At 42.1% G+C, this 21,644-nt stretch overlaps 1 protein-coding gene across 2 annotated transcripts in view; it reads right to left on the reverse strand.

Moving 5' to 3' along the window:
* LOC146805373 (interleukin-18 receptor 1-like) overlaps window positions 1-21,644 on the reverse strand; it is a 682,858-nt gene that overhangs the window by 39,973 nt on the left and 621,241 nt on the right. For both annotated transcript variants that reach the window (XM_085622595.1, XM_085622594.1), the window contains one exon: window positions 4,573-4,731. In XM_085622595.1, the coding sequence (XP_085478721.1) occupies window positions 4,573-4,731 (159 nt within the window). The remainder of the gene's footprint in view (window positions 1-4,572; window positions 4,732-21,644) is intronic.

Here is a 21,644-nt window from a genome sequence, read left to right on the forward strand (position 1 = left end):
CATAAAATACTGTTTTTTGTAATGCATGGTACACGTTCTTTTCAGCAGGCATATTAACCCTCTGCGCTATCTTAGATCAGTCAAAGCTGCCACAGGACAAAACTCCCATCTCTCTCCTGCAGGTATATTAATCACAGGAGTTATCTTGATACATTTATTGTTGCCCAGAAATGGCTGTTTATACATGGAACATTGCAGTGCTTTTAAAACTGCTGCCTGTAGACCCCCTGGTAATGTGTCATGGACCCCTGGGGGTCCTTGGAACTCAGTTTGGGAACCACTGTCCTAGCAGCAAGATCCCACTGAAGCTCCGATGGTCTTGGAAACTTTTCAGACTTTCTTGAATACCGTCTCTTGGCCACGTCTAAGGCTCCCAGAATTTCAGGGATGGTACCTAGGGACCAGGTCTTACTCCAGCAGAGTCCACCCTGAAAGTCCAGTCTAGTCCCACTTCTCAATGGTCAATTGTTCACTCCAGAAAGAAGGCCTCTTGCAGCTTTTTGTGTCCCTGTAACCACATAGAAGGTCAGCCAGCTAACTATTGAAAGCCACTTCTTAGTTCTGGGTAGAAGTGGGAGCATGTCCAGCCCTTTGGGTCCACACACAGGTCCCGCACAGCATGTCTAGTCTTCTTCCATTCATACGCAAGTCCAGAGAGTGTTCTGATGAACTGAGGGTGAAGTGTCACTTTTGTCGGACTCACTAGTGAATGGGTGGGAGTCACTCCTGAATGCTTCCTAACTAATGAATAAAAAGGGTGCACTTCAAAGCTAACTCATTCCTTTTACTCTCCAATTCGGCCTCCTAAACCTAATGGTGGCTCATGAATCCCCTTTATTTAATGCCACTTGTCAGCAGTTTTCTCTAATGATGTATTCAAGTTAGGGCTTCAGCACTGTGTCATGTCCCCTGCCATGTCCCCTGTGCTCCGAGACCCAATAGCACATGTCCCAGACTCCCTCTTCTTACTAGTCCTGGGGAATCTAAACTTTCTCTCTTTTTTATTGACAGGATATGCTTTGCTCCAGCGTTGACTTCAGAGCTCAATGCTGACAGCTCCTCTCCCTGGTCAGTTCTCTCCTCCTAACTGGACCATCTCCTCATTCAGGTACATACCCCGCTTGGCGCCTACTTCTCTGCTTCTGCTGTACACCGAAAACCACTTGGTTAACTGCAAAAGGCCCCAGTCGGGGCAATTAATTCTATGGGCTCCATTTTTCAACTTCTGCAGGTGCAGCACATCTCCTCTGTGTCACAGAGTTCACCGAAAGCCAGCCATTTTGGAGGTCTGCTGCTGGCCATATTCTTTTTGCTTGTTGGTCTGTTGCTACATTCACTTATGGGTGTCCCCCAGCCTCTCCCTTCCCCTTGTTGCTCTCCTCTCCACCACAATTTGTGGTGTGGTCCTCATCTTCGAGCCTACCATGTATAGCACTCTGTTTTTGATTAAAGCCTTATGGTCCAGCTTGCAGGCATCTGCTGCTGGCCTATTCATGAGAGGACGCCACTACTTGTTAATTTTTCTTTTCCATGACATCCAGTGTCTCTCTGCAGCCTCCAGTAGTTTAACCTGCTGCCATTTCACGTGGGTGGTATTGTTGTGTTCAGCATTATTAAGAAGCTCTCTAGTTCCACATCTATTTGTCCATCTTGCCTGGCCACACAAGCCGTTATTTACTAAGTTAAGATAACGTTGGTGGTGTGGCGCACACAGCGCCGCACTCACCCCCAGAGCACATGACGTTCCAGCAGGACGTAACCTTTCCTAGGCCTGCTGCCTGCTGCCAACATGCAGCGGAGGGGGCGCTGCACCCAAAAGATGAATGCGCCCACCGTCACCTTGCCAAAAATAGGGCGGGTCAGCAGCCACACCTGTTGGCGTGGCCCACAGGGAGTGTGGGTGGCACTGCCTGTTTCTGCCATTTTGGGCTGGGACTGGTATGGAGTCGGAATGGGATGGGAAGGTAAACAGGAGGACAGAGAGGACAGGTTAGGAAAGCAAAAGAAAAATACAGCACAAAAAAGTCACAAAAACACACACAGAGAAACCTAAATACACACAGGGAAAATCAGAAAGTAATAAATAAAGTAAAGAAAAGGTGGGACCGTTTAAGAGAAGTGATCAGATGGGTGGATTGGATGAGATGGAGAAGGACAGAGTCAGGAGAAAATAGCACGAGCAGGCTGGAGAAAACAAAATGTCTGCGTGCTTACACACTGTGTGATGCTGTTTGCGCTGATTTTTGAGCACGGAATGCACTACAAGTGCAAAATCGCAGCGCAACATGCATTTTCCGGTCCTTTGCGAAACTCCATGGAATCTCACAGAGTTTTACTTTTATGTAACTCTGCAGAACTCCGTGAATTGAAATTCCGTGAGTTCAGCCCAGGCCAAGTTAGAATGGCAAACTACATAAACAAGCCTGTTTTGAAGGCCATTTTCTTTATCTCAGAAAGCAAGAAAAAACTTTCTTTTGGAAGTGAACCCATTTAGTGGTGTTGTCCACTGGTAAGCATTCATAATAGAGTGAAATGCTTTGCTGGAGATGTGAAGCTGCATATCTTATCATTTCTTTATTAGCAGAAGTCCTCATCACTAAGATATAGTGAAAAAAGGAAAGTGAAGAAACGAAAATATTTGAAATTGGGTGAACTCAGCTGGGAGAGGGACATTTTAATGAAGCCCGGGTGCAGTCCTCCCAAAGAGGAAGAGGATGGCGAGGAGGAGAGACCAGGGCAAGGAGCAGGGCAGCCCGGGAAGCCAGAGCAGGGAAGTGGTTTTAATTTCTATTTTTTATTATTAGGGAAGGTGGAGCCGAGCGGAGCAGAGTTCCACTGATTTTTTTTAACTCTGTGTAGTGGCACTCTGGGTACTCCGCCCAGGGTTAATTTGAATTCATTTACCTGCATGCCACAGTTGGGAGAGAGGCATACAAAAGAGAACCATAGTTTTCCAGCAGATGCTTTCTTTTAGGTAAATTATGGTAATGATGTATATTAGTTTTCAGTTCCTAATATAAATAATTTTTTATTTTTCATAGAGTAGTGTATTTTTGCACTCATAAAATATTTTCCTAAACAAATGACCTTACAAGTACTATGCTGCCTTTAAATTCTTACCTACATCATTTTTGAGTAAACAGCTTAAAAGCACGATGTGATTCTTTAGAGGGAAGTCTTTCCAAAACAGTCTCTGCATTAATAAAATAGTGTCTGCTTCATAGTGAATACAATGCAAATCATTCACTGCAATGGTAGTACTTCCTATCAGGTAGAATGATACGCTAAACTGTCAGTAGCTTGCAGCGAGAGATGTTTACTCCATTGAAACTCTAGGTATATGTTTTAAGAGTAGTGACACAATCAAATCAAATCAATTGCAATTTGTAAAGCACTGCTTATCCCCTGTCAGGGTATCCAGGAGCTGGGGTGGGTTGGTGCTGCTGAGATGGACTAGTCGAAGAGTCATGTCTTTAAGTCCTTCCTGAACTCCTGCAGGGTGTGGGCTATGTGAAAATGGAGGGGGAGGCCATTTCAGGATTTGTCTGCCAGGTGTGAAAAGGTACGGCCATCCTGTCTGTGAATGTGGGGTGTGTGGGCCAAGAAGAGGGATGAGGAGTGAAGTATATGGGTAAGTTGGTGGAATTTCACCCTGTGGTTGAGATATGCAGTTCCCTTGCTGTGTAGTGCTTTGTAGGTGTGGGTGAGAAGTTTGAACTGGCATTGTTTGCTGATGGGGAGCCAGTGCAGGGATTTGAGGTGGAGGGTGATATGCGTCCAAGTCAGGAGGTCAAGAATGAGCCTGGCTGCTATGTTCTGGATGGTCTGGATTCTGTTTAGTAGTAGTGAGGTGATTCTCACATTGAGGTAGTGGCTGGTGATTAGTACCTCGTTGACTGTGCATCTGCTGCTGATGGGGAGTCAGTTGAAGATTTTCCTGGGCATGCGTAGGGTGAAGAAGCAGGAGGATGAGACAGCATTTATTTGCTTCCTCTTCGAGAGCTTGCTGTCCATAATGATTCAGAGGTATCTTGCATGTTTCTGTGGGCAAGGGAGTTGTCCCACAGGGAGTTGTTTCTCCTAAAGATGAGTATTTCTGTTTTGTCTCTGTTGAGTTTGAGGCATCTGTTTTGCATCCAGCTTGTGACACTGGTCATTTGTGGAAGTTAGACTTGGTGTTAATCGGATCTGAGGAGAGTGAGAGGATGAGCTGAATATCGTCCGCATGGGAGATTATGTTCCTGCTGTAGGATCTGACCAGGCTGGCCAGAGGGGACATGTAGGTGTTGAATAGGGTCGGGCTTAGGGAGGGGATAAAAGCTGCTTTGTAGAGCCAGACCTAACAACTTTTCCAAAGTATGAGGGGGAGGGAATATAGCGATTGGATGCCAAGTGGATAATTAAAGCAGCAGGGAAGCACAATAAATTGATGCAGATGGGCAAGGAAGAAATTAATTCAACAGTTAGTTATGACTTTTTCTGATTCTTATATAAGCAAATATGTATCAATTCAACAAACTTATTTTGAAAGAAATATCCTTGATGGATAGTGTTTAGAAATGAAAAACGTACCTGATTTTGTCTCGTCTTTATTTGTTATTCTTCTGTACTGCAGAATTAAGTCAATTCTGAATATCAAACACACAACGCATATTAAAATCAATAGGGTGGGTAATACAATTGCTAAAGTGATTGCAGTAGTGAATGTCCGCTGTGCAATGTCAGGTTGTTCTGAAAAAAATACAAATATAGTAAGCATTGTAGTTTGATGTGACATAAAACACACATTACATTTTAACATTCATGTTAAGGTGAAATTAAAGCCAGTAAGATCAAAATGCGTGATCATGATGGTATAAATGAATGCATTTTAAGGTTTTCTTTTGATGGATTTCTTTCACGGATTAAGATTGACAGCCAATTTCTTAAGAGGTTTTTCATATGTTTTTCTCCATAGGCACAGGTCTGTGTGCCTGTAATCTGCAAATAACATTTGAGGCTATTATGTAGCTGTTACAGCCTGTGCTGAGTGTCTGACAAGTGGTATAAATCAGCAGTCGGATCATAGCACAGCTGACATGAGAGTGGATTTCATGCAGCATGCCCGGAGCTGGCTGTGACTTTCTTTGCTCTCTGACATGAGTGATTATTATAGTGTTGCTAGGTCTATGTTACACAGCATCTTGATCCAGCCCAGATAGATTTGGGCCAGCGAAGTTCTATCAGTTCAGCCTCGTTCCTCTGTAATGTCACGGAACTCCTCAGTGGTGTGCTATAACCTTATAGTTTACGGCATGGGGTACTTTGGCCCATATATATAACTTTAAACGTTAAATCCCAGTATAGCCTTGTATACTTGTCATTAAGTCTGACGTTCTACTCCTGGTTCTACTGAAAAGACATGCATTGGGAATAAGGAGCGTCTTCGACTTTTCAACCACATAGCACATAATTGGGTAACTTAGCTCTGTGCATAAAATTGTTAATAAAATACCTCAAAATACATTACATTTGTGTAACAGGGTGTCTGGACTTTTGCACCCGATTTAAACATGTGCATCAAAAAGGGAGAAAAGTGTGTACAAATGGCATTTATGTCCACTTCATCAATTCATTTTTGCATTTTCTGTCCTTTGCACTCACACCTACCCCACGTTCTAAGCTTGTGGTAAATATGGGGCAAACCCGAGCTGACCCTAAGTGACCGCAATTTGATCTTAGCTCTTCATTGGCACTAGGGCTACAATGCATAAAGACACCATTTATTCAGTTTTAACATCTTCTCAAGGGTGTAAATAGTAAGGGTGGGCGTAGTGCTCCGCTCCGCCTGCGGAGTGTGCGTAGTGCTGCCTGCTTCGTGGTACACGAAGTAGGCATAGCAGGCAGCGCTAAGCACACGCCACGGCGGAGCAGAGTTGCCCGCCACCCGCCTCCCGCCCGCCCTCATTTTAAAATAACTTAAAGTGTTTAAAAGTAAGAAAATGTCTTACCTGAGGTGCGGCGTCCCGGGGCTCCCTCTTCCTGCTTCAGCGGCAACTTCTTCCTCACAAATGCGCATGTGTGGGTGCCCGCGCATGTGCATTTGTGAGGAAGAAGTTGCCGCTGAAGCAGGAAGAGGTAGCCCCAGGACGCTGCACGGCAGGTAAGACATTTTCTTACTTTTAACCACTTTAAGTTAATTTAAAATGAGGGCGGGCGGGAGGCGGGCGGCGCCTAGTGGGGCTACGCGGAGTGCGCGAGTGTGCGTAGATTTGGCCAGACTACGTGATGCTCCACGTAGCCCCACTACACCCACTATGCCCAGGGTTAGTAAATATTCTTATCACAGGGCACTTCCATTGTAATCTTTGGTCTCATGTGCTATGTTGCAGTCAATTTTAATTTTCACTAAACTTTAGTGGTGGTAGTTCATATTTTTGACTACATTTATGAAGTTAATGTGAACATACATAATTGATTCTTTTATTTGTGGTCTTATTTTTGAATTGTTGATCCTTGCACAACTAGAACCAATGGGACTGATTCACAAAGACAAAGTTAGACCAAAGGTCTAAAGGCCTGATTTAGATCTCAGCAGATGGGTTACTCTATCACAACGGTGACAGATATCCCATCCACCGAAATACAAATCCCATATTTTATAAAGGTATATATATTTTGGTGGACAGGATATCCGTCATCATTGTGACGGAGTAACCCGTCCGCCGAGATCTAAAAAGCCCTATGTTTAGACCAAAAGTCTAACTTTACTACTGTACGGTGTTCATAAAGGTAAGTTACAAGTAGTATCTCTATGACTACGGAATTTCAGCACTTGAGGCAGAATCTCTGCACTCGGGGTGAAAACTCCGCACTCGGGTCCGAATCTGTGCACTCGGGGTGGAATTCCGCACCAATTGTGGAGATTCCTCCCCAAGTGTGAAACCTCCACCCCGAGTGTGGAAGCTCCGCCCTGAGTGCACACACTCCTCAGTCATAAAGACTACTAATAACTTACCTTTGCGAATACCAAAAGTAGTGAAGACCTTTGGTCTAACTTTACCTTAATCGGGCCCCATGTCTTTAAATTGTGTAACAATGATACCTCAAAGATATGCCTGGTCTATCACTGAAAAGCATTCCTGGCTCTAGTTCTGTAGGGGTTCAGCTCTAGCATCTATAAAATATAAAACCTGATATTCACAAATGGGATCGCATGGAGAAAGAAGTATTTGAAAGAAGTCACTAAGATAGATTCACAAAATATGCAAATGATTGTTTTTCTAGCCACTGCAAATAATGTAGGAATTACTACTTAAGCAAAAAGGTGATATATAATGTAAATGCCTTAGCCCACCAAAACTTAGAACTGTCTCATTTTGCCTCTGTTTTGTTGAGGCATTTCCTACTCTTAAAAAATTCTAAATCAACCATAAATATAACTTTATGGCAGTCATTTGCCCTGAATATTGTAATGCAATAAACAAAATCACAATTACCTAAAGAAAGTTGTGCTTAACCCTGGATGTCTGTGACAAGTTAGATATGACACACTTTTGAAAAAAAAACAAAAAACCTTTCTCATGATGTGCAATAGCCCAACTGCAACTAATAATGTTGAACGGTCATCATTGATACATTACCTCTCATTACAGAAAGGCAATTGACTGCTATCATGTAAAGATAAGTATTTCGGTAGTATCACAAATATTATGGGTAGGTTAAAGTAAACATTACATATCAGCTTTGTAATGCGAAGGACCAAGTGTATCTACATTTCCACCATGACAGTGTTTAAATCTAGCTCAAAAGTAAATATTTGCACAGGTGGTGATTAAGTAATGAAGCCTGATAGGAGTAACATAGCATAAATATATGGTTACATTCTCCCTTTTGCTATTTTCTTTCAACTTCTGCCAGCCACACAGTGAGCCCAATTAACAAATTCAATTTTGTAGCACATAAAGTAGTATTAGATTAGCATTATTCACATACCAAAAATGAAATACACAATCCTAAAGTTGGAGATCTCTGCCTCCACCCCTTTAGTCATTTCTGTGTGGAAATCTCTGTCAAGATGGCAGAGATTTCCGCACATGTAGGTCTATGTATCAGTAGTAAATGTGGGCGGGTTTCGAGGAATGGTTGGCAAATGGGGAATATTTCCAACTAAATAGGGGGCTTTAGGAGAATTTCAGAAGGAATTTATATAATAAATAACCTATTAGCAAAAGAAAACTGCAATTACCATTTATAAACTACACTTCTAAAGTTGATACAGCCGTGCAGGTTTTTAAATACTCTCAAATGTACTGCTCTCCAGCCTTGAAGTGAGTCAAGCACCACATATGGCCAACCATTGGCCCTACAAGGCACTCCCACAGAAATCAACGGAAGGAGTGAAATACAATTACATGTTAAATAAATCAGTTTAACATTTAACACACACTTACATACACACACACACACGCATGCACGTGTGCACACACACACAGATAGATAGAAAATTCCATAAAGATTAACATAAAATCATATATAATAAAAGATAGCTAGAAATTGATAGATAGATAGATAGATAGATAGATAGATAGATAGATAGATAGATAGATAGATAGATAGATAGATAGATAGATAGATAGATAGATAGATAGATAGATAGATAGATAGATAGATAGATAGATAGATAGATAATTATACATAAGTATTATTTATTTTATCATTTTGAAAAAGTAATAATAAACAGTTTAAACATGAAATTAAACTTGCATTAAAAATTTAAAAATATTTAAATTAATTAAACATAGATGTTAACACCATTTAATAAATATTTAATAAACCTATAAATGTTAGTGAGGGTAGGTAATTATTTCTTCATTATTGTATAAAAATGCCTATTTTGAATTTAAATAAACACATGTACATTCATTTGTTATTTAATGATTTGTATGATTTGATGAGTTACTGTGATGTAACATTTTATTTATTAGTTCTAAGTTAATAATACATCTTTATTATTTGTTGGGTAAATAATAATACACTTTAAGATTTTCCCTATACATTCCTATAGGGAGCTCCACCCAACAGGTACAAATTTACTAATAGTAATTGTATACTCACAAATTCTGTTGTAGGTGGCTGCACCCCTGTCATTTGAGGGGATGGAAACATGTAAGTCTACAGATAGGTGTAAATCTATACTCGAAAATGGTGAACAGCAAAAAAGTGTAAAGTTACTCCTAGGTGTAGGAGTAAATGTACACATAAGTAAATCTACACCAGTTTGTTTATCTTTGGGAATCAGGCCCATTATTTTCACCCAGATTCCTTGGGCATGATTAACCACAAAAAATGGGCACCTGTGAAAGTGCACACCTAAACCTGTGTGCAAATTTCTCAACTTAAGGTATTCGCAAAAACACCACTATGTATATATAGCTGGATGTACACCAGTGATTACCTTAGGGGTGTGCAAAATTCATGCAATTTCCTTTTGTGTCATTTTACAAAATTATGTGAAAAGCAAAACTGACTTTTAGCAATATATTCTAGAGCAAAATACATCCTTGCGGCCATTTTGATAGTAAGGACACATTTTACACTACAAAATTGTGCAAAGACATACGTAATGCATACAACAGCCACATTTGTCCCAGTTGTTTCCTAGATTTGCATGCTCCTATGCTAAAAATTTGCCTCAAAAGTGGCATAATTACACCATGTGGTGTAAAAGTGAAATTTCAAGAAATGTGTAACAAGTGTAACATGAAATTCACGTACGTTTTACACCATGGTAACAGAAATCCCACATAGGTCCAATTAACTTTAAAGCTTTTGCATGCAAAAAATCCATTGGCCCATTTGCTCACCTAAGTCTCTGCACAGACAGGTAGTGTGAGCACTAAGATCCCTGTACACATTACATGCTCCAGTGCAGGACTTTGCACAATGAATTTTATGAAACAATAAACATGCTGACAGGGTAAACAATTGCACACACACACACGCTTAGAATTCCTCACACACATCTATCAGTAGTTATGAAACTCATAAACAGCAGTTGTAGTTTAGTCACATGGCCTTTTCGTCTTTCACCACAATTTGCTGAACATCATCACCACCACCCTAGAAACCGAGACGCTGACGAAAAAGCGAAACCTTTCAGAAGAGGAGGTAGACTTGCGCAGTGTTTAACTTTAGTGAGCTATTCCAAATGCCTCATCACAGCCTATGTGCTCCTCTCAAGCAAGTCATGTAGCAGAATATCACTGATATGGTGAGTGCCCTGCCGGGTCGTGCTGTTCACTGTTATGATGGTGGCAAGACAAAAAGTAGCTAAAAGATCAAATTGCCAGGATACATGTGGCAGTTGCTCTGTTGGGGGGCAGACCCTGATCATGTCCTCAGCATACCCACATGGTACAAGAGGAAACGTGGAGCATCCTGTCCAAAAGCTGTATGCCATGGAATTCCAGAGTGGCATGGCCATGTAGATAAACAAGCTTTCAAACTCTGTTGGATTTATTCCTATATCTTTGATTTTCTCCTATTTTGCTCTCCTTTTTTCTGCTCGTTACTCCTGTCTTCTGGGTGACCCCTGTCTCCCTGTCCACCTACCACAAGAACTCCAGTGTAACCCTGTATATCTTTCTCCCTTTGTCTATTGTTGCACTATCAACTCTGTTGCTCTATTACTTCTTTCATCATTTCTCCTCTCTGCTTCCTACTTTGTCAATGAATGTCCGCAGTCTCATATTGGTCCTATGTTTCCCCTGTCCCCCATCACCATCACCCTTTGTTGTCATGTGTCTCTTGATACCATGTCTACCCTGTATCTGACACATGAAATGCCTTTGTTTCTCAACGCGGAATCTCATTAACAAATTGTTTGCATTTTGTTTTATTCTATGGCTCTAAACCCTACTTACAATTGGAAGCTGCCTAGCAGCTCTGAGAGAGAGAGAGTGCAGGACACTTAAAGATAGTCGTCAGTCACCAGCATCAGGTACAGGAACACAATGAGAAGGAGCAGAGTAAAGCCACTGGCAGGGTTGATGGCAGCCACTAGTCTGTTCTTCATATTTTGCAATTTCTCTGGCTTTAGTTCATACGATTTGGACTCTACACTTGGCATTCTAGTGATCTCAACTCAGGATCCACGAGAAAGCTCTACTTTCCCTTATTGGTGTCAGATATATCTCTAGCCATTTCCTCCCCAACTGTTTTCTCTCCATCAAGCAGCCTATCTAATATCTGCTATACACCTCACAGCATGATCGGACCAAAACATCTTCAGCACCACCATAATAGCTCTCCTGTCTCACTTCTTGTCTCTACCCCTTATACTTATTGCTTATGTTTGCTTGTAGAACTTTGGGCTTCTTGTCATGTAACAATAGACAAAAGCATGCTGGTGTATGAGGTGTGTAATGCTATACAGAAAACATGTATCCCATGTGTTAAATAACTGTGCCCTTAAGTGATATTTCCAAACACTTACTCACCATTCACATTGATGATACGGTTTTGATGAATGGACATGTACAAAAGAGTATGGGTCGCAAATATGTATCCTAGAAATGGAATGAGGTGGGTTGGTTGTAGGAAATATGAATATAACAATTCAATCAATGAAGGGGAGTGGGGTGCTTTAGAAGTCATAGTGTATAATTGTGAGTGCTTATGGGAAAATCAGAATAGGGGAATATGAAACACATATCAATGACACTTTCCTGACTAGGGAACAAATGGAAAAGCAAGCATTGGTTATGAACTAAAAAGAAAATAATGACTGAGTAAGAAAAAAAAAAATTGTGGTCTGAACAAAAGGTCTTCATGGTGCCTAACGTAGTCCTATCAGGATGTCACTGTCTTGCAAAGTTGCTGGGTCTCCTGTGCACTCAGCGCCATTTCCACTTAAACTTCCTGCTTTGCATTCACATCAGCTGTGTGGGGCCTTGGTTTCGCCATGGGATGATGGAAATGAGGACGTGTTGGGCCAATGTATCCTTAGAGAGACGTATGTGGAAGGTCAGAGTGCATCATGCCTGAAGTGTAGAAACAGAGGTATGTGGTTTCCCTTTGCTTATTAGAAAACTAGGATCACAGTTGAAAATATACGGTCTCATTGTGGCACTGTAATACCGATTTTAGAGCATCCTACCTATCAAAGACTACATGCAATTTCATGAGTTTTCTGGGATTAAACAAGGATATGAGCTTGTGTGATGGCATCAGGGGCCAATGAGATGATTAAGTGGAGTCTGTGTTTGATGAGGCAGGCTGGTATAGAGGGTGGTGGAGGGACAGGAGAGTTTTCATTTGAAGCAGATGTACTGACATCTCCAGAGGGCATCAGGCAATTGGAAGTCCTTGAATGTGCTTTAGATCATAAAATGATCCAGAATTCCCATGGCACCCCAGATGCCAGTCAGTCACCATCTCTACCTCTAGGCAAAATGAAACAGGCTCTTTGCTGGTAAGGACTAGTGATCCTCCTTCTCACCCTCTGATGTCAGTGCTCTCTCTTTAGGTCACTTGTATTCTACCTCATAGTATATCTTCTCCTTATGTTCCACTGGCCTGGCTAGACTAACAGGGAAATGATACATCCTATACATGACATGTCCCCTAAATACTGAAGCCAGAATACTGAGTTATGCAAATATTGAAAGGAAACACAGATTTTCTTTAGCTAACTCCACATATATGTACCATGAAGATATATATATTTTCAAGGTATGTAGATGTGAAGTTTGGAAGAGAGAATCTATACTTCCTCTATATGAACTTACCTTTCAACACTTTGGTCTTCGATATCTTGTCCATGATGCTATTGTATCCTGATGTTCATAGCCTCAATATTCAGTAGTACAATCCATTTGAATATCTTCAAAATAACATGCATATACAGTGCTTAGTCAATGTACACAACATTTTGTTGGACTCATTACACATATCTGGCATTAAGGTATACATGCTTCTTGGAAGGAAACCCAGCTACATGGGCTGCACAATCTTATGTGGTTTAGTCTAGCACATTTTCACATGCCCCATCCAGACATTGCTGCCCTTCAGGGTGTATATACTATGGGGCAATGTCATTCTTATAGCCCAATCGTCTGGCACTTATTTGTGATACTGACCAAAAGTGTGTACTGAGGTGTACCAGGTCGGGCACACACTTAAATGTGAGTTGTCTAATTTATACGAAGCAATACAAAAAATTGAATATGTTTCAGTAATGACAAGAAGCTTGTGAATTACCCTCAAATTCATACCGGACCCTGGTAATACTAAGGATGGGTAAATGGACTACAAGAGTTAAGGGAATGCCAAGTGAGAATCAGTGTCTCTAAATGGATACTCATAAATCTTTCCCCATTGTTTCAAAGCGAGATTTAGGCAGCTTTCAGCTAAAATGTTTGTGTAAAACACAGACTACTTGTGATCCCAGTGGGGCTGACAACTCCTTGTACTGACTCCAATAGGTTTACCGGGGTACTTATAATGAGACCCCGAATTGGAAAATCATATTACTATGCCTGACATAGAATTGGAAGTCCATGAATGGGAACCTAAGAAACTAAACATGCTACCAGATGGTTTCTCATCCCTAACCTACTACCCCTTTGACTTACTACGATTTGCCCATCAGCAGTTTCTGGTGTCATATTTAGATGAAATGCCAGTGCATTGCATGATACAGTGTTTTATTAAGATACACAAAGCCTAGGGCAAACTTGCACACTAAATCTTGAAGGCATAGAAGGGCACCACGAAAGCAAACATGCACACTACATCTTGAGAGCATTGGCGGGCACACAAAGGCAAAACCGCTCCCTATATTTTGGGAGAATAGTAGTGCATGCCTAATTCAAAAACAAAAGTCTCAATGCCCGCTTAATGATGTCATGGATTTGCATGAGTGCTCCTTTGCAACGCTCCATAGCCAGTATAGTAGGACAGCTGAACGGAGTAAGGTGATTCAGCCATAGGGGACTGGTAGACTCACATGTGTGAAAAAGACATGCAGTAGTGTGTACGGTTGGCACACATATGTATGTTTCAGTCAGATTAATTGAGATTCAGTCAAACATTCAATCCTATGTATCTATTCTTGCTAGTAAATGGGTTATGTGAGTGTTTCTGTGCATTGTTTCCCTTGAGCACTGTCTTTGTTTACATGGTTTTAAGTAACTTACAATAATACTACATTGCACAGTGGTTATGCAGGGACATCTGATGGGTTTAGAGGGCCCTCAGCCAGTCATAATTTGGGGTCCCCTGCGCGGAACAACTCTGAATCTATTAGATATTTTGAACTGAGACATACCCTCTGCAACTATGGTGGGATCATTGAGAACCCTCTTCTTGGCCAGACTACATTTGGGCCCAACATGCAACACACTGTTTCATTTAAGCTGGCTAGCACCAGAAAAGCATAAAGAGTAGTGGTGTGAACTTGCTCACTGTCTGTGTTGCAGTGGACTGATGTCTCATCTTTTGGGCCTGTGTATACGGAGGGTGAAGTGTTTGTTTAATGCACTCCAGTTCTTTCTCTATGGGGAATAGGGCTTCTGGATTGGTTTGGAATTAGCCTGTGATCATACCAACTCAGCAGTGGCTCGGCAGGTACAGTGAATTCATGAAGGGAGCATATAATGCTGCTGTGCAATGCACATTGACATGTGATCTACCATCATAACATAAGATTGGTTCCTACCTTGGCACAAGCAGTCTCCAGCTAGATTCTGCCAGAAAGGCAGAAAGACTAGTGGTCGAACAAAGACTTTTGCCTACAATGAATGGTGAAGCTAGTCTGTCAGCACCATTCAAGCATATGGTGCTGATGGGTGCTTTTGTTTACTGCACTCTTCTGCATGAGACTGGTATTCGGAGTCAGGAGGCACTAGGCTGTGATCATATTGGTCTGGCAGCAGCTCGACAAGAACAAAGCAGTCACAGAGAGAGCACACAATGCCAATCTTTACTCCACTGTGAGTGGCACATACTTCATAAGTGTAACTGCAACAAATGATGGACAGAATGCTGAATGATTCAAACATTCTCCCATAGTCAAGAGATCTGGGTTAAATCCATTGTTCTTTTGTCCACTATGCCACCCCCGTTTGGACCCAGCCATATGCAAATCAGTCTTGACCCTGTGCCTCATGGGAACAGTCCAGACCGAACTGCCAAGCCAGGTCCTCCCTGGACAGGAAACAAGCATCCTGGGACTGGTTTCGGGGTATGTCACCCTTCATCAGCCAGGCTAGCTTGAATCCAGTGGCACAGTGAGCAAGGGACCCACATCTGGCCATACCCATCCCACTTAGGGCAAAAAGTGTAACTGAAACAAATGATGGATGGAATGCTGAATGATTCAAACATTCTCCCCCAGTCAAGAGATCTGGGTTAAATCCATTGTTCTTTTGCCCACTACACCACCCCAGTTTGGACCCAATCATATGCAAATCAGTCTTGACCCTGTGCCTCATGGGAACAGTCCAGACCGAACTGCCAAGCCATGCCCTCCCTGGATAGGAAACAAGCATCCTGGGACTGGTCTCGGGGTATGACACCCTTCATCAGACAGGCTAGCTTGAATCCTGCATACTGCATAAGGGCAAATGATTATCAGTGGGCTGGGCCAACTGACTTTACAATGTTAAATATTTGCTGAATCTAACCATAATCTAAAAGATAATTTTCTTTATCCCTCACTATCTCTCAGGTAGGGACCAGATTAGATGGACAGTCTGGGCTGGCTAAAAAAAACTAAACAAAAGAGGACAAACTAGTTATATAAATACTCGAGACAGTCTGAGACTGTCATAAAAACCAAATGAGGGCCCCCCTTAAATGGTGGGGGCCCTGACCCAGAGACCACTTTTCTAATGCTATAAAACGTTTCAGGGTTATTGACTTTTGTCTTCTTTGGCAACGCCTTTCTTTAATTTCAAAGTGTTTATTGAATTTTGTGAGAACAAATAATACGATTAATACATATGTAATATGCTGGGTATCAATTCAAAGTGCTGGGTATCAATTCAAAGAAATAGACCATCAAATATAAAAAGCAAGATACAGAACATATAATAAAACAATACAAAGCAATAATATAGTGCAAATCCATAATTGGCCTGAGATCATATGTATTGAGCTAGTCTGTAATATATGTAAGAGTAAAGAGGGAGAGAGAAGAAGGAAAAGGAGACAATTACTTACCATGTGTATTGAGATGTGCACAATAATCTTCAGTGAATAGGGTTGCAAATTGTGGTTGTGGGTATATGTTATAGGAAGAGCCACCAGCGGTTGCTAATAATCCATGCGATTAATCCGTTAGTTCTTAAATGAGATAGTGTACACCCATAGATCTGCCTAAGGTGGTTTGTTTGTGGTGAAGAAGTTGTCTAATTTGACCCTTATGTGATTAGATGGGGATTTCCATGGGGAGTGTTGCAGGGAGAAATTGGCTGCGCCTCTAATGTGCGTGATCCATTTAATCCAACATTTGAATGAGGCCTTACTAGTGTCTTTCCAATTGTCTTTCTAATGGGTTCACCAACAACTGTGCACTCCCATCTCCTGGCAGGTGTGCACTGTGACTAGACCCCTTGCTAGACCCATCTTTGGCAAAAGGTAATTTGACCCCATCTCACCTATCTTCAGGAAACGTCTTGGCCAGAATCAAATTCAGCCTGCCACCCAGAATACAAAGCAATGCACAAAACACACCAACTAACCTGGCTGAAGTACTTACCATGTGAGCTGAAGAGAAATGGCCCAGAAAAAAGATTTCAAACTTTCTTAAAATACTAAGATTTAACAGTTGTAAAACACATCACACTTTCTCTGATGATGCCACTGACTCCTGGAACTTATTTCTCAAGGAACCACATACTCCATGCAATCTGCTTTATTACAACATAAAGCGTGTCTTGGACGAAATAAAAATTGAGTTAAAGATTAAGTTTGATTCATCCGTTCCATGCGTCGGACGGCCCCCGGCTGTCCGACGTCACAGTGGGCATGTGTGGAGGACGACCGGGGGCCGTCCGAACCTTGCCCACTCATTATTTCTTCAGCACCACGGCGGAATTCGTGCCACGGTCAAGGTGCTAAGTAAAGGCTACTTCTGGCTGACCAGCAGAATTCTCTGAATGTTGGAATATGCAGTAAGCTGTGAAGCACCAGCCACATTGCAAAGACTTATGGAGAGAACAGTCATTGACGCAAGTAAACATACAAATCTGAATTCCTCATTGTCATAAGCATTTTGGTAAAACATGGAAGACCAGACACTAAAGGCTGCGACTAAATATCCTGGTTAATATGAATTAGCAAAAAACTCAAGTGACCATAACCAAATTCGAACCCTTTCAAAGTAGCCTGAAGTATTTAATATAGCTCATCTGAGTGGGGAATTTGGTAGAACATTCAAAGCAAGAGGCTCTCAAAATCTACCACATTCAACCAATATTAATAATAACAAACAGGATAAAGTTAAAGGTTACCTTAAGCCATCACCGTGTCTATAGAATGTGATCTATTTTAAGAGTCAGACTCTCCATCAAGGAGCAAATGCATTAGTGCTATGGAGAGATATATTGATAGGATGTGCAGCTGAGGAAGACAGCAATGATGTTTTTTGTAGATGCAGTGACCCTAATCAAACTCACACACCATGATATAGTTGTGTCAGAATTATGTAAAATATTTCATACGTTATGCCAAAGCTGACTTCTAGCATTATTTTCTTGCTTTTCTTGCAGATCCTGGTTGCCCCCATCCTATGCAGTATAAGGATAACAGAGCGTGTGTTGTAGCGTCCTTTGAGAGGGAGAACTGCCCTTAATATGGGGAAGGCAGAATATCTCCCTTCCAAAAATTCGTAGCACTGCAAACTTTTGAAGCTAGGCCATTGCAATCTGTAGCTAAAGAAAAGATTAAGGCCCAAAATTACTAAGGGTTTGCTGTGCCCTGGCGTCACACAAGGTGAGGCAAGGCAATGAAAGCCCTTTTGTTAGATTTACTAAGTCACGCAGAGTCACCTTGCGTGGTTCTGCGTGGCTTGGTAAATCAAGAGTAAAGCAAGGCAACACAAGTTGCTGCCTTGTGTCACTCTGTCTTGGGAAGGCATTTCATGGGTGGAGCATAGGTGTTCCCAAGCATCCATCCATGGTTTTTGGCACAGTTCCAGGTTTACTACGAATAGCAAACCCGGAAATGCATCAAAATACTACAGCTTTGCAGGTGTACTTATTTCTCTTTGTTAATTCTTCTTTCTACGTGTGCTGCACTCTGCAACACACATAGAAACTGGAAAATGCCTCAGAGGATTGAGTTTGTACAGAAAGGTGTCCCTTCCTGCACAAAAACAATCCTGCCTGTATGCAGGCACCTTTGCACAATGGTACTTACGTTGGTGCCTCACAGCCACAAGTGAGCCAGCTCAGAGAGAACGCAGGAATGTGCCATATGTTACTAAATATGGTGCATTTCTGCTTTCTCCATTTGATGCAGCACAGCAAGTTGTCATACTGTGTTGTGTTGTGCACAATCTTAGTAAATCTGGCCTTAAGTGTATAGTGGGGAAAGCAGATGCAAGCCACAACGATCTTTGACAGAGAAATTAAATTAGCTCTTTCTTAACTGTGGGGCTGAATCACAGAACTAATCTGAGATAAAATTCTAAACTTATTACTTTTGGTACTCACAGAAGGAATTTAGTAGTAGTAACGTTAGGACTCCTAACTTTACTACTACTAAACGCCTTTTGTGAATACGGAAAGTCGTAAAGTTAGGATTTTGTCTCAGTTTAGTAGTAGTAAAGTTAGGAGTCTTAACTTTACTACTACTAATCGCCTTCTGTGAATACCAAAAGTAGTACGTTTAGGATTTTATCTCAGATTAGTTCTGTGAATCGGCCCCTATGCCCCTATATTGCTAAAGTTTAGACAGGCAGAATGACAACTTCTATGTGCATAAGGAGAAAAGTAATGAAAATCGAATATTTCTATAGATTTGTTCATGCTTATATATTTTAACTCTGAATTTAATGGCCTGTGCAATAAACGTACTTATAAGCATACATCACCATTTTCTTAGATTTAAATGGGGAAAATAACTCATTGAAGCTTACACCCCACATTTGAATTTCGTGCTGATACTTGCACACATTTATTGGGTTATTCAAAAAGCAGCATCAAAACATCGAAAAATATACTGAGAAACGCCACAGTCCCAGGACTCGTATTAGTATTTATAACATTGAATCTGAAGATTACAAGATGAATTATGTCAATATACAAACTTACTATATTTCCACTCCATTCAGGCATATCATTCATGCAATTCACTACCTTCATATAACAAATCATCCCTAAACTCCCACACAACTCAGGAAATTATTGCACATATGCATTGTTGCATGTAAGATAAGAGATACATGAACTAGCCGGCTGTCACAAAAATTACTTATTTTAAAGAACAAAGGTCCTTGGCATAAAAGGAAATAATTCGAATGTTTCAACATAGACTACAATGAGCACTATGGAGGTTCTTCCAATGTCCAGCCGGACAGAGGAATATTTATTCAAGTGAGGTAACAAGATGGGCAAAATACAAGGCACAACAAAGATGGCGAACGGCACAGTCCTGTACCGAGCGTTTGAAAAGAAGGTATAAGTGGTATAGATGCAGGAAGGAAACAACAGGCAAAAAGAGGGGAGAGAGCAAAAGGCGGCTTACATTTACATAATAATACTATGTAAGCTCAAACCAACAAACAGCACACTCATTTTTTCACAATGGTTAAATAGTGGTGTTTGTTACATAGGTCGACGTTTCGATCCCTAGCTCTCAATACTAAGGGATCATCATCAGGACTAGGAATTGAACTGTTGCCTGATAGAAAGTGTCAAGGAGCCTGTAGGGTAGTAAGACAGGAAAAAGGAACAACAAAAAATTGGTAAATAAACAATAAAGCAAGTCCACCTTACTACGAACAAAACTGGTCAGGAGACCGTTAGAGGGGTCTAAAATTCCGCTACGTGAAGAGGGTGAGTGCATGTACATGTGAGGGTACACATGCGGAAGGAAATGGCAGCGTTGTTGCAGTGCAGTGCAGTGACGCACAAAGTGAAGACAAGACCAAGGAGGTCAAGGACGGTGAGGAAACAGGTGGGGACGTGAAGAGTGCCCGTATGGATCAAACAGAGAAGATGCTAACGATGCGTGGTCTGTCATTGCAGGAATTACAATTCGAGAAAGATGCTAACGACGCGTGACCAATTAGACAAGGAATGGATGTGTGTCCTACCGAGAGAGGAGGGTGAAAACAATGGTGGTGGGACGGAGGGGGTGGCGCCGTGCTGTTGGGAGCAAGTAAGTGCTGACGAGGCGGGATCCGTGTGAAGTTTAGGGAACCGGGTTCAGGTGTGAAAGGGGGGGAGGGGAAGGGGGGGGCGGGGTGTGTGCTAACCTGGGAGCCAGCTCGCAGTGGAACTGGGAAGGCTCGGTGAATGCCAGGGGCAGCTCAATGGGTGCCTGGAGTTCGTCGGCAATACGTGAAAGCCTGACGAGGGCGTCTGGAACAGCCAACCGATCAGGAGGGCTGGAGCTGGAAAAGGAAAGGATAATGTTGACGGGACCCCAACAAAAATCGACTAGTAAGTTCCGGGGCCGTCGTAGGAAAGGGCTTACCTTATGAATAAAACCAGGGCGCAAGGGGCCAGAACCGAGTGTTCAAGGGCCTGCGGTGGACAGTCTATGCAGCGGAGTGGGCTGCCAGACAAGGCGGGACCGGAGCTGGGAGAAAGTTAAAATAAGGAGATTATATGGGGGAGCACATAGTTTGCGCTCTGGCGGATGGCGTGTGGATCAAGGCTTACCTCTCAATGAGTAGCTGGCGGCCGGAGGAAGCACGGGTCTGCTTTTCCGTTCGGCGTGATAGCAAGGAACAAACGGGACTGTGGGTGTTTTAAGGCGGGCCCGGGGAGTGGGCGAAAGCAAGGGAGGACTATGACGGGGATCGGGAAAGGCCGGCGGCCATGATGGAATGGGGAGGAAGGTGAGGGGCTACGTGAGCATGCTTTAGGAATAGACAATTGTCACTGGAAGTTGACAAACCGTAAAACAAAGGGACACATAATAAAATGAACACAATTGACTTGGAGGTTGATGATAGCAATTGTCAACAAGGGGAAAAAACAGCTGAATATTATTTGCATAATTTTACAAATCAGGTTTAGGCATGGAGTCCCAGCGGGGGTAGTCATGCCAACTTATAGTGACTGGAGCGAGGAAAACAGGTGATTCACAACTCGCACATGATTACAGTAAGGATGTCCAGTCTTCTGTTCTATTGAGTCCAGTGTTGATAGAATTGAACAGAATGATTGTCTTAAGTTCCTCTCTGTTTAAAAGTTGAGCCATGTTGCCACCTCTTGGAGGTAACTTCAATGATTTGAGTACCGTCCAGCGCAAATCGTCCTCATTGTGGTTGGCCTCAGTGAAATGTTCAACCAGGGGGGCGTTCTGTGTATTGCATCGGATACGGCTTCTGTGCTGACAGATTCTGGTCTTGATTTTTTGGGTGGTCTGTCCGATGTATATCTTCAAACAAGGGCATTGGATAAGGTAAATGACATTGCAGGAAT

Source organism: Triturus cristatus, chromosome 8, assembly GCF_964204655.1.
Source record: "Triturus cristatus chromosome 8, aTriCri1.1, whole genome shotgun sequence".
Lineage (NCBI taxonomy): Eukaryota > Metazoa > Chordata > Amphibia > Caudata > Salamandridae > Triturus > Triturus cristatus.